Below are 13,808 nucleotides of genomic sequence, written 5' to 3' on the forward strand. Positions count from 1 at the left end.
CCAACAACACAAGTCCCGCCTCGGTGTGTATACTAGAAGAGATTTGGGGATATAAAATGAAGGAACTCTGTTTTACAGCGTATTTAAGCCAGAGTTCCACCGGCGGACTCACAGAGCTACACGACATTTATACCATCTTAATGTTCTGAAAACACTCACCAACAGATCATTTCTGTATCACTCAAAGCTGACAACAATTCATCTCCTTCATCTCTCGCTGGCATTTCTGCCGGGTAGCGTGAGCGACACAGCATAGCCATGGCTGGGGAATGTGTGGATCAGCGGGCGCTACAGTATGAGCAAACTTTGGTAAGTTTAACTTGTTGACAGTTGGAACTTCCTAGTTACTTAAACGTGGCTAAAGGCAAAAGCTGTCTTGTCACGCGACGCTTGTTTAAGCCATTGCCGTTTTTTTAATAAACGATCTTGTTAACTTTTGCACCTGGGATTTTTAGCTGCGTGAGAGACATCTGGACATCTTAATGTTGTTTATCTTTAAATGTCTGGGATCTGTAGCACACTTCATTATGTAATTTTCTCACATGCAGTTATGTAGCAATGGGCCTATTGTCAAAGCATCTGGATTTGGCCTGAACAAATGCCTGACTGTCTCAGTCCCCGCTCTAATGGCATTTTGTCTACAGCAGCCTACATATAGAAGCTATCCATAGCATGCGTTGTTTACAAAATCGTCCCATTGCCTTAGCACAAAAGACATTGTGAAGTATCCAGGAGCACATTGCGACTGTGTGCGTGGGTTTCATAGGCTAAAACCCAAACAATGGGTGCCTTTAATGCATGTAGGCTATTGTGCAGGTTTAATATGCAGTGAAAATTTGCAAAATTTGGTTCAAAAGAAAATCATAGGAAAATGGCAATGACTCGACCAAGCGAGACTCTTGTCTCAAAGCTTACAACTGTTTCCCTGGCTATTTCTCGTTCCCTCTCCGAGCTTGACAATTCCACAGGTGTGCTCATTAAATTCCACCCACTGAAGACAAAGTCTAAACAATTGCAATTCTAATGCGCCTCACTCATGTAAGCCGTCTGCTACTGGTGTTTATATAACCAGTCAAGTGCTTGGTATGAGCAAATGCACGTTGCTGTGAATAGACATCATCAAAAGCGCTCTTTGGTGTGGTTTCTTGTGGAAGCGAACTGCCCCAGCGCGCCTCGCGGTTGACCCATTCTGTACGCCTTGGAATGAATGGGGGGAGGTGTGATGTGTCCTCCTGATAGACATTCATTCTGTGAATATCTCTTCCTTTCTTTTATCGATTTAAAGTTATTCACTACGTTACCGTCAGGATTGCAATGAGGCATTGAAATAAGAGACTCAAAAACTCCACTCAACTTTACAGTCGTTCCACCTCTTTAAACATCTCTGTGCAGACTTCCCCCTCGCTGCTTTTAGCTGGCTGTGTGCGTGTTTGAGTGTGTTTGGAGAGATTACACAACGTGCGACCCGCTGATTCAGCGCTGAACGATCCGTCAGCCTCACGGGGTCTCGTGCTTGGCTCACAGGCTGTCCAACAGGCTCGCGCGCCCGGCTCTAGAGTCACTCTGTAGCCTCTCTGTCTCTTTCTTTCTCTCTCCTTTCTCTTTTTCTCTCGCTTTGTCTCCCTCCCTGTGTTCTCTGCAAAAACCCGTGGGTAGCCACGACAAGATTGCTTTGTCCGACCTGGACGGTGGATGCGTGGGCCTTTTTTATACAGTCAAACTAAAAGAAACGACAGTAAAAGTTGTAATTTATTATAACTGTAACTAAATTTCAACCACTACACTCACAGTCCCCCAGTCTCTTTACCTTGTAAAGCACTTGACGCAGCCTATTGATTAAACAGGACGTAAACATCTCTCTACTAGACAGTTTGTTCTCGTGCGTTTAGTCTCGTCAGCTCTCGCTCTAGAACACCTCATTCCATCTGAGCTTCGAACGCCCCTTTCTTACTCTCGGTTATCTTGTCTGTCCCAATTCCGTGTACCATCCATCTCCTCTCCGGCCTATCTAATGCTACCCCCCCCCACCCCCCCTCTCAGGTCAGTGAGGTCCATCCTATTTGCCACCGTTCTCTACTTCCATCCGGGGGTGGGGGTGGGGGGGTGATTGTCCGTAGACATTTAGGAGGAAGTGGGATTGTTCCCTAAGGTTGATAATTGGGAACAAATGGGGCTCTTAATGAGATTACCCACCCTCCCTTCTCAGAGACAGGTTGTCCCTGGTCCCTTGCTGTGACTTTGTTTCTGCTCGCTTGCTATTCCTGTGTTCCGAGAGGATGCCACTCTGCTCATGTCATTACCTCAGAGACTGTGATGATCCCCTCCTTCCCAGAAGTCTTAATTCATTGTCTCTCCTTCCGTCCCCCTCTCCTCTGGCCCACCTCCTTCCCTCCCTCCTACCTTCCGCTGTCTCCTTCCATCTCTCCCCCCATCTCTCCCTCCCTCCACCTCCTGCTCTCTCTCTCCCTCCATCTCTCCCCCATCTCTGTGTCCCTCCCTCCATCCCTTCTCATCCCTCATTTACAGACAACAGACAGAGCTCGTTCTCCATGGCTTGTTGCCGTGCTCTCATGGCTTGGCCAGGGTAATAGGCCGTGTGTGTGTGTTTGTGTCTATCTCAGATCATTATGAACTCCTCAGAGTCTTACCCTTTGTTTTAGAGGTTTGCGATAAGGTGTTTTTTTGGGGCGGTGTTCCCTGGCATGCTGAGCGTGTGCGTGGACGCTGTTTACAGCGTGAGATAAGAGCTGTCAGAGCGGGGAGATATGGCAGCAGTGTGGACAGAACCAGAAAACAACCTTGAGTCTGTGATGGGGAGCCCTCCGGAGAGGGGCACCGGCTGGCAGAGCCGGCTGGCAGATGGGTCATGTCTGGGTGATATGCCACTCTGTAAATGACCTAGGCAGGGGGCTGGGGGGCAGGGGATGTGGACCAGAGGTGGACTTGTTATAAGACACGTCTGCTGAATGTGACTGATGGATACCTGGTTAGGGAGTAGAAGGATGGAGGGATGGTCTTCTTGTACTGGGCCGGTTGCCTGTGTGTGTGTGTATAAATAATGACCCCAAACTTTATGCAAACAAGCAATTGAAGGCAAGAAGTGTGGTAATCGATAAGGTGTTTGTTGCTAGTGTTCTTGGGCATGTTGAGTGTGTGTGTCTAGCTGCAGAACAAGTTAATTTGTAACCAAGTGTTATTTGCCGGTTAATCTCCTTGTTTGACTAATCTGGCTTTATTTAATCACAGCTCTTTTGATGTCAACATCTAAAGCAATAATGGCATTATTTTAACCTCCTATGTTATCGCTCTCTTAGTTTCAATATTGGTTCACAATTCGCTGTCCGTCACCTCGTTTTGTCTGGGAGGTCAACAGCTCCTTGACCTGTGTTTGTGTGTGTGTGCGTGTGTGTAGGTTTTGTGATTTACTTGGCGTGAGAAAGGGAATGTTGCCTAACGTTTACTCAGGGGCTATGATTATCGGCGAGTGGCACTTCCAGATAAGGATCAAGGGTTTCACAACAAAGATCACCTTTTTTCCAAAGGCCAGTCGATACCTACCGAGTGTATTCACTTTGTTCCACAAGGCCATGAGAATGTGTCGTCACTGGTGTTGTCAAGAGCAGCTACACAAACAATCATGGTCCGCTCGAAATCAAACGGCATCTCAACAAGAGAGGGTCAACAATTACTAATGACAGAAGATATGATGGACGTCTGATTTAACAAAAAAGTTCTTTAAATTCGTTACCCAACACATGAGCTGGGAATGAGTTCTTTGAAGTATTGACAGCCTTTAATGTGACGTGATTTTACTATCAATTGATATCATCAAATGGTCATTTACTGTTTGAAGATTGATTGATTGATAGTCAAGCAAGTTTAAAGACTTTTGATCGTTTGAGGCTTTTGTTTCAGCTTGTGTTTTTCCACCGTGTCTTCTCCGCTTGTCCTCCTCAGGAACAGACTCACCTCAGCCAACCTCAGGAAACCTTGATCCTATCGAGTCAGGTGGCTGAGCGGTGAGGGAATTGACGTTGTGTCCTTGGGCAAGGCACTTCACCCTACTTGCCTAGGGGGAATGTCCCTGTACTTACTGTAAGTCGCTCTGGATAAGAGCGTCTGCTAAAATGACTAAATGTAAATGTATCGAGGTTACACACAAACTATAACCTCCCGCTATGACATGAAGTGAGTTGAACATTAGTGTGTTCCTTCAGTCACTGGCAGTCATCCTTTTACTGAAGGGAAGAATACCCAGGGAGCTGAACATGAACTTGACAGATCAGATGTGCAGTGCCGTATCAGGGATCAGATGTGTTTGTCTGATGTGTTTGGTGTTGAAGGCTACTATCTGTAAGCTTTTGTTTTGCATATCAACCAGCTCTCACAAGACAAGAGGCCAGGCCTGAGGGGTTGGGCGCACACACAGACACACACACAGACACACACACAGACACACACACAGACACACACACAGACACACAGACAGACACACACACACACACAGACACACACACACACACAGACACACACACACACACACAGACACACACACAGACACACACAGACACACACACAGACACACAGACAGACACACACACACACACAGACACACACACACACACAGACACACACACACACAGACACACACACACACAGACACACACACACACACACAGACACACACAGACACACACACACACAGACACACACACACACACACACACACACAGACACACACAGACACACACAGACACACACAGACACACACACACACAGACACACACACACACACACACACAGACACACACACACACACAGACACACACACACACACAGACACACACATCCCCTTGGTCTTTGCCGTCCCTACATGCAGGTTCCAATAACCGTCCAGGACAGCTTATAAAAGTTGTTATTTGATCCGACCTGCCCTTTTTATTCAAACAAAAATCTAGGTTGTTTTGCCGTCTTCAAAGTTCCACTTCTACGTGTTCAGTCTGTTGTCCACCAGCTAAACGCGTCGCTCAATATTGAATTGTTCCGGGCCTGAGCTGGGTTTGTGTGTGTGTGTGTTTCCTCTCTCTTTATTAATTAGAAGATGGTGTGATCAATAGCAGAGAGGTATGAAGTAAGTGTTGCCTGGCGATGTGCCTGGAGGTCTGAGGCCTCCTGCTGGAGCTGGGTTAAGGACAGGGACCCGGCCCAGTTCAGGTTAAGACCAGGGGCTGGGAGTTTGGACCCGGCCCAGCTGCGGTTCAGACCAGGGACTGGGAGATTGGGCCTGGCTGAGCTCAGCCTCAGACCAGGGGCTGGGAGTTTGGACCTGGCCCAGCGGCGGTTCAGACCAGGGGCTGCGAGTGAGGACCCGGCCCAGCTGCGGTTCAGACCAGGGGCTGGGAGATTGGGCCTGGCTGAGCTCAGCCTCAGACCAGGGGCTGGGAGTTTGGACCTGGCCCAGCGGCGTTTCAGACCAGGGGCTGGGAGTTTGGACCTGGCCCAGTTCAGGTTAAAACCAGGGGCTGGGAGTTTGGACCTGGCCCAGCTGCGGTTCAGACCAGGGGCTGGGAGTTTGGACCTGGCCCAGCTGCGGTTCAGACCAGGGGCTGGGAGTTTGGACCTGGCCCAGCTCAGGTTAAGACCAGGGGCTGGGAGTTTGGACCTGGCCCAGCTGCGGTTCAGACCAGGGGCTGGGAGTTTGGACCTGGCCCAGCTGCGGTTCAGACCAGGGGCTGGGAGTTTGGACCTGGCTGAGCTCAGGTTAAGACCAGGGGCTGCGAGTGAGGACCCGGCCCAGCTGCGGTTCAGACCAGGGGCTGGGAGTTTGGACCTGGCTGAGCTCAGGTGCTACAGGGGGGCGTACAGCACCAACACAGGCTAAGTGTGGACCTGTAAACAGATGCATGGACACGTGTGCACTAGACTAGATATAGAAGTGGGCGGTGTTACTTGTGGGGGTGGATGCAGGAATACACTGTGTGTGTGTGTGTGACCATTCCAGTGTCATGTGGCTGTTTGTCACTTAGGCCATAGTGTCACGGTGTGAAGACTGCCCTTCCTTTACTTGTCCTAGTGACACCAGTATGACAAAGATCCTGTTGTCCAGCTTAATGTGACTCCACTCCAAAATCCCAAACCATGATCTTTTACCCCCCCCCCATTGTGACATCATCTAAACACTCTAATTCTGCTGACATCACAGATAACTTATTGGTTCATCCCCTCATGCTGTGTTCACACCAAACGCCCGAATGAAGCGAATTTTCGCATCACGTTCATTCACGCGAATAGCTAACTATTTTTTTTTTTCGTCTTCCACCATGTCCAAAATTACTACTATAAACAAATACGAAGTAGTGTCGTTTGAGGACACTAGTGAGGATGCCCACAGACAGCTACAATACTGTTGCCCTCCATACTAAAACGTCAGTGACATCTCAACGCGAATCTTTGGCCAAAAACACGCTAGACGCGAATAGCGCAAATTCGCCTCATTCGCGCAAATTTGTGTAATCTCGCCGCGCGAAAAAAAATCTCTTCGCGTTCGGTGCCAACACGGCATCAGCTTCCAATGTGACTGGTTTGTTGATCAGCATTGTGACATCACAAAGCTCTTCCATCGTGACATCACAATGAAACGGCCTCCCGTTTTGACATGGCATTCTGAATCCCTGTTTGTTTGTGTTATGTTGTCACCCACCAACGAAAGAGCAGGTTATGGCCATTAAGGCTTTGATTTAGTCGATCAATGCTGTGTTGTTGGCGGGCGTGTGATTGGGCCTTTCAGGTCAGGCAGGTGGGGATGAGAGGGAAGGCTGTTTAACGTTGGGTGAACAGACGATGATTTGTCATTAGTGCTGTGTGAACACACACACAGACACACACAGACACATACAAGGATTTCATCAGTTCTCCGTACACACAGCCTCTTTCTGCTCTGTGTAACGACTTTCCCTCATCTTCCGTTGGTAATTAAGGATCCTAACTGGAGCTAATGAGTGCTGGCTCAGGGCGTGGGAGAGAGAGCACAGGTGATTAACACTCTGGACTGTGGAGAGGACTACAGTACACCCCCCCTCCCCCTTATGGCTGTGTCTCTGTCTGTCTCTGTCTGTCTCTGTGTGTGTGTCTCTCTTCTCTCTCTCAATTTCTAATCCAATATCGTATTATTTGTCTCTCATTTGCTTTTAACTTGTGTGTCTGTGTGTGTCTGTGTGTCCTCTCACTGAACCGCAGTTATGTCCGGTGTGTGCTCTCTGTGACCCTGGTGGTGTAAATCTGTTGTCTCTGTGTTTCCTGACAACACAGGGAGACACACACACACACACATTGTATTACTGAGGCACTAGGAGGGTATGTGTGATTGTCCTCAGCAACCTCCCAGTCCAACACAGCTCACAAGGTAGTACTGTAGGTTTGGTTTTCAGACGTGGGTTCAGAACAGGGTAAGGATTCATCATGGACAACAAATCTAATTTGTTTCATGGAGTGGAAGCTTCTCTTACCAAACAGTAACTCGCCCAGCCCCGCCCTGTTTCACACAGCGCTGAGAGAGCGATGTCAGGGTGTTGGGACTGGACTGGACGGGACGGGACAGGGGTATCGATGGCTGCAGAGGTGCGGAGGAGGGGAGGGGGGGGGGAGGAGGGGTGGGGTGGGGAGGTGCAGGCAGGATAGATGGGCTGTATAATGTGATGTGACGGCGAGGGAAAAGGAGAGATTAAGTTGGAGCGTTAAGGAGCCAACCGCTCTGCTCTGGACCCCTGCACACACACACACACACACACACACACACACACACACACACACAGGAGCTCTCACACACACATACACACGCACACATACACACCCATACGCATGCATACATACCATACCATCCATACACACACACTTAGACGCAAATACAAGCACATGCTCACACAAAAAGTATTTGTTCCTAAATTATTGTGACTGTGTTCGTGTCTATTTAAGTTCAATAGACACAAAGTGCCCACAGCAGTTGCCCTGACAACAACTGACTTCTAGAAATCGTGATGGCAACTAGGTGACTCAACTATGACATTCTACCTGATGGTTTGGCCAAAATCTACTACTGCTAAAAAAAACAACAGCTATCTTCATTTTCGGCAATGTCATCTTATATTTTCAGAAGTTCTCGGATGGTTACTTCCTCCCTCCAGCGGTGTGTGTTTGTTTGTTTTCTGTTGTTATTTTCGTTGACTGTCTAGGAAAACAAATTCCGACATTCCACTCCTGTGAGAGCCTTGAGTGTGGCTATCCTCTGCCCCCCCACATTCTGACCACAACACACACACACACACACACCTACATGCATGCACACAAACACACACTTGCACTAAATCACGTGCATGGGCCCATGCACACAAACAGAGGCATATATTATCATTCACACACACCCACACTCTCACCCACACGCTTTCTCTCTGACACACATGCATACACACACACATGCCAAGACCTTCCCACGCAGTGCTAGTTACAGTGCAGAGTGTGTGACTGGAGTGTTAACCAGCCGAATCTGGATTTGATCCAGGACTGACCTATCAATCACTGGCTGGACTCCCCCCCCCCCCCCCCCTGCTCTAAACCTCACCCCTCTCTTTTTTCTCCGTCCCCAACCCTACCTCCCTCTCTCTCTTCCAACCCCTTCTCCAATCCCTCTATCTCCCTCTGCTTCTCTAATCCTGTTCCTCTCTTTCATTTTTGGTGAACTCTCTTCACCCCTCAGCTGTATCCTCTCTCCCTCTCTCCCTTTGTCTCCCTCTCTTTCTCTCTCTCTCTCCCTTTGTCTCTCTCCCTGTCTCTCTCTCTCCCTGTCTCTCTTTCTCTCCTTGTCTCTCTCTCTCCCTGTCTCTCTCTCCCTGTCTCTCTCTCCCTGTCTCTCTTTCTCTCCTTGTCTCTCTCTGTCACTGTCTCTCTATCAGCTTTTCCTTTCTTCTCTCTTCCTGTACACACATGTTGCTGACCTGGGGGATGTTCTAGAAGCTCAGCTGCTCTCTGTGTGTTTGTGAAGGTTGAATACGACTTACACACACACACACACACACTGAATGTGTCAAGACATGATGTTGATAGATGAAGATGATGATACGGTCCTTAGCCCTGTTTGACAGTCAGCCGGCCCCAGGGGCTCCGAGCGGGCGAGGTGTTGGCTGGGGGAGCGGGGGGCAGCAGGCAGGCCTGACGGACACACCGGACATAACTGCGATCCGCATTGACGGGTGCCACTGCCAACCTGGCCCTTGTTTGCCCTGTTGTACTCTGAATGTGTTCACGTTCAGCAGAACACACTTCGTGGACACCACCTGAATATCGAGCGCTTCTCAGATCGTGACATTTAGAAAGTGCACAAGTTCAATTTCAGCATCGACGTCTCAAACTTTAAAAACTCAATGTCCTCTTTTTTTAAGTTATAGGTTAAATCTAAAACGGAGGGGGAAAATATTTCCCAACGTTAAAGATTTAAGTGGAGTTTTCACACGCTTGTTCTCGGGGGGGAAATGCCATGGATCTGACTGGATCATTGTGGACGTGGAGCCCTTCAACAACATGTCTTTTTCAGAATCTAAATCTAAAGCACTAAATGTTCTTCTCCAGATAATCACTGCTCCAGTCTCTGCCTGAGAGCCGTCACATAAAGGAGTTGGTGTGAAGCGCCATGCTTCTCTGTTCCCTCCAGCGCTCAGTTAATCCCTTCTTCCCTTCATCCTCCTGCCCTTCCCTCTCATCCCTCCGTTCTCCAGGGGGGACAGACAGAGAGAAAGAGGTGGACAGGTCTATGCAACGGGTAGTGGGGCAGGGCAGGGCGTCGACAAGGTGTCACTCTGCCACTTGCAGACTGGCTGGTGTGTGTGTGTGTGTGTGTGTGTGTGTGTGTGAGAGAGTGAGTGTTTCTCACGGGAGTATGTATTGCGGGAGAATCAGGTCCTTTGTGTGCCAGGACAGTGCCACCTGACGCTGTCTGGGGGGGAGGGGCGGAGCTACAAGATGACGCTGACACACCCCAGGTGTATGGAGGTGACTGGAGGGCGGGGGTATGGAGTGGGGAGGGGTGTGGAGTGTGGAGGGGTGTGGAGGGGGGATTGGTGTGGAGTGGGGAGGGCGGGGGTATGGAGTGGGGAGGGGTGTGGAGGGGGGAGGGGTGTGGAGTGGGGAGGGGGTGTGGAGGGGGGGAGGGGTATGGAGTGGGGAGGGGGTGTGGAGTGGGGAGGGATGTGGAGGGGGGAGGGGTGTGGAGGGGGGAGGGGTGTGGAGGGGGGGGAGGGGTGTGGAGGGTGTGGAGTGTGGAGGGGTGTGGAGTGTGGAGGGGTGGGAGGGGGGAGGGGTGTGGAGGGGGGAGGGGTGTGGAGGGGGGAGGGGTGTGGAGTGTGGAGGGGTGTGGAGTGTGGAGGGGGGTGTGGAGTGTGGAGGGGTGTGGAGGGGGAGGAGTGGGGAGGGATGTGGAGGGGGAGGGGTGTGGAGGGGGGGAGGGGGAGGGGGGAGGGGTGTGGAGGGGGAGGGGTGTGGAGGGGGGGAGGGGTGTGGAGTGTGGAGGGGTGTGGAGTGTGGAGGGGTGTGGAGGGGGGAGGGGTGTGGAGTGTGGAGGGGTGTGGAGTGTGGAGGGGTGTGGAGGGGGGAGGAGTGGGGAGGGGTGTGGAGGGGGGAGGGGTGTGGAGGGGGGAGGGGTGTGGAGGGGGGAGGGGTGTGGAGGGGGGAGGGGTGTGGAGTGTGGAGGGGTGTGGAGGGGGGAGGGGTGTGGAGGGGTGTGGGGTGTGGAGGGGTGTGGAGGGGTGTGGAGGGGTGTGGAGGGGGGAGGGGTGTGGAGGGGGGAGGGGTGTGGAGGGGGGAGGGGTGTGGAGGGGTGTGGAGGGGGGAGGGGTGTGGAGGGGGGAGGGGTGTGGAGTGTGGAGGGGTGTGGAGGGGGGAGGGGTGTGGAGGGGTGTGGAGGGGGGAGGGGTGTGGAGGGGGGAGGGGTGGGGAGGGGTGTGGAGGGGGGAGGGGTGTGGAGGGGGGAGGGGTGGGGAGGGGTGTGGAGGGGGAGGGGTGTGGAGGGGGGGAGGGGTGTGGAGTGTGGAGGGGTGTGGAGGGGTGTGGAGGGGGGGAGGGGTGTGGAGGGGGGAGGGGTGTGGAGGGGGGAGGGGTGTGGAGGGGGGAGGGGTGTGGAGGGGTGTGGAGGGGGGAGGGGTGTGGAGGGGGGAGGGGTGTGGAGTGGGCGGGAGGGGGGAGGGGTGTGGAGGAGGGGGGTTACACTAGTTTCTTAGTGGATTTATCACACCCATAGCATGGTGTCCCCCCCCCCCATATTACACCCGTTCTCTCTATCTCTCCCCTCTATTTTTCTGTCTCTCTCTTCCTACCTCCCACTCCAGTTCCCCTTTTCTCTCTGTCATAGTCAGGCTTGTGCAGCCTGAAATATCATCCCTATCCATTCCTGTTGTGGGTAGGCGTTTTTTCCTCTTTCTTTAGTGGTAGTGTGTGAGCACATGCTGTGTGTCTGTGTGTGTGGCTTGTGTGTGTGTGTGTGTGTGTGTGTGCGTGAAATCCAAAACCTCTGTCGGAGGCTAGATATGAGCTCGTAGGAGGCACCTCCAATCACCTCTCCTCCCTCTCCAGCTGACTGTTCTCTCTTTTAAAGTCTCTCTTTCTCTGTATCTCTCTCTCTTTCTCTGTCTCTCTCCCTCTTCCTTTCTTTCTTTCTCTTCATTTCTCTCTCTCTCTCTCTCTCTCTCTCTCTCTCTCTCTCTCTCTCTCTCTCTCTCTCTCTCTCCCCCCCCCCCCCCCCTTGTGTCTCTGAAATGATTGACTTGTCAGGTGAGATGTATGGGCTTCCATAAGACAGTCCAGTCTGTTGACAAACACTCTGTATTTATCCATCGGGGGGCAGAGGGAATCACATGTATTGGTCTAACACACTGAGGTGTGTGTGTGTGTGTTGTGTTGAGAGAAAGACTGTGTGTAGGTATGTTTTTGTGAGAGAGGGAGAGGGAGAGAAAAGGGCAGGGGGAGGGATGAGGTTTAGATCTATTAGTATGGATATGAGACCGGGGTGGTGTTATGGTTGATTGAGTTTGAGACTGTGCAGCAGTTTCGTACTCCACTCTATTCTCGTTAAAGTCGGATCGATAATTTTTTTTCTATTTTTATCTCTTCTTTTCTCTCCCTCCTTCTCCTCCTCCTCCTCTTAAGCGGTCCTCCTCCTGGTGCTATGAACCCTCTTCTCTCTCTCTCTCTCTCTCTCTCTGTCTCTGTCTCTGTCTCTCTCTGTCTCTCTCTCTAATAAGTTCTTCGAAGCCTCAGCAATTCTGCTCCTGTGAGAGAAGAGAGAGGGAGGGAGGGACCAGTTGGTGGTTGGCTCTCTTGCCGCTGGATGGGTATGGGGAATTGTGGGAGGAACACACTCCCTCTGGCATGTACACACACAGCACACACACACAGTTACAGTACACATGCAAGTACACTCTTCAGAGCTGTATTATCAGATAATGTTACTGTTTGCTACCCTTGCCTACATAATGATTAAACATGATATGATTTTACCCACCCGCACACACACTCTGACCTTGAAAAACCGCAAGGGTTGTTCATTCACACACACACTGGTCGATATGAATGTGGACATTGACCGCCCTATCACGTTCCTTTGTTACTGTGCCTGTAACTGATAGTGTTTACCTGCGTTAATAACCCACCAAATCCATACTGGACCACACAGTAGAGCCCAACCAATATGGATATTTGGGATCTGATACAGATTCAAACTTTTATTCCCATTTTTTTTACATATATAAATATCAAACGATGGTACAGTGGCCATTCTGTACCAGACATGGAATTACTTCAGCAACAGGAGGTTTAGTATAGCTTGTTGAAGTTAGCCTAATGGTGTAAGACACTCCCTGAACTGCACATCGGTCCTCTTTAACTCAAAGTGATCGCTGATCTGATACGGTCTAATATATCCTTTAGCTAACCACCGTGTACTAGAGAGCATTCACCCAACAACTAGTCTAGCACACGTGTGTGTATGTGTGTGGTTTTCTTATTCACTTTAAAAGGAGTCAGGTGGCTGAGCGGTGAGGGAATCGGGCTAGTAATCAGAAGGTTGCCGGTTCGATTCCTGGCTGTGCAAAATGACGTTGTGTCCTTGGGAAAGGCACTTCACCCTACTTGCCTCGGGGGAATGTCCCTGTACTTACTGTAAGTCGCTCTGGATAAGAGCATCTGCTAAATGACTAAATGTAATGTAATGTAATGTAAATGGTGGTTATTGTATTATTGAAGTGCCTTGCCCAAGGACACAACGTCATTTTCTCAGCCGGGAATCAAACCGGCAACCTTCTGATTAATAGCCCGACTCCCTAACCACTCAGCCATCTGACGATGGTCTATGGTGGGAGTTCCAGGAACATTTAAGCTGGTGTGCAGATAACTATGAGTGTGTGTGTGTGTGACATGTCGCACACACACAGGAAGCTACATATCCTGCTGCCTGCTGGGGCACTTCCTCCTCTTTTTTAAAGGTGATTGATGGAGAAGGGAGGTAAAGGATGGGGTTTGGAGCAAAGGAGTGATGGGGAGAGAGACTGGGGAGGGGGAGAGAGGCGGAGAGGCGGAGAGGCGGAGAGATAGGGAGAGATAGGGAGAGATAGGGAGAGATAGGGAGAGATAGGGAGAGATAGGGAGAGATAGGGGTATGGCGTACACAGTGCTAAGTTGAGGCCCTGTGGGTGTTGTGGTCATATTGTTGATCACTGTCTCAGCTCCACGCTAATGACCCCACCCCCCTCCCCACTCAGCTCAGGCACCTG

General features: G+C 50.7%; 1 protein-coding gene across 1 annotated transcript in view; it reads left to right on the plus strand.

Moving 5' to 3' along the window:
* The window catches only part of clcn2c (chloride channel 2c), a 69,545-nt gene continuing 55,737 nt past the window's right edge, over nucleotides 1-13,808 (plus strand). The window contains exon 1 of the mRNA XM_062473516.1: nucleotides 1-309. Within this exon, the coding sequence (XP_062329500.1) occupies nucleotides 259-309 (51 nt within the window). The 5' untranslated portion in view covers nucleotides 1-258. The remainder of the gene's footprint in view (nucleotides 310-13,808) is intronic.

This window comes from Osmerus eperlanus, chromosome 11 (genome assembly GCF_963692335.1).
Source record: "Osmerus eperlanus chromosome 11, fOsmEpe2.1, whole genome shotgun sequence".
Lineage (NCBI taxonomy): Eukaryota > Metazoa > Chordata > Actinopteri > Osmeriformes > Osmeridae > Osmerus > Osmerus eperlanus.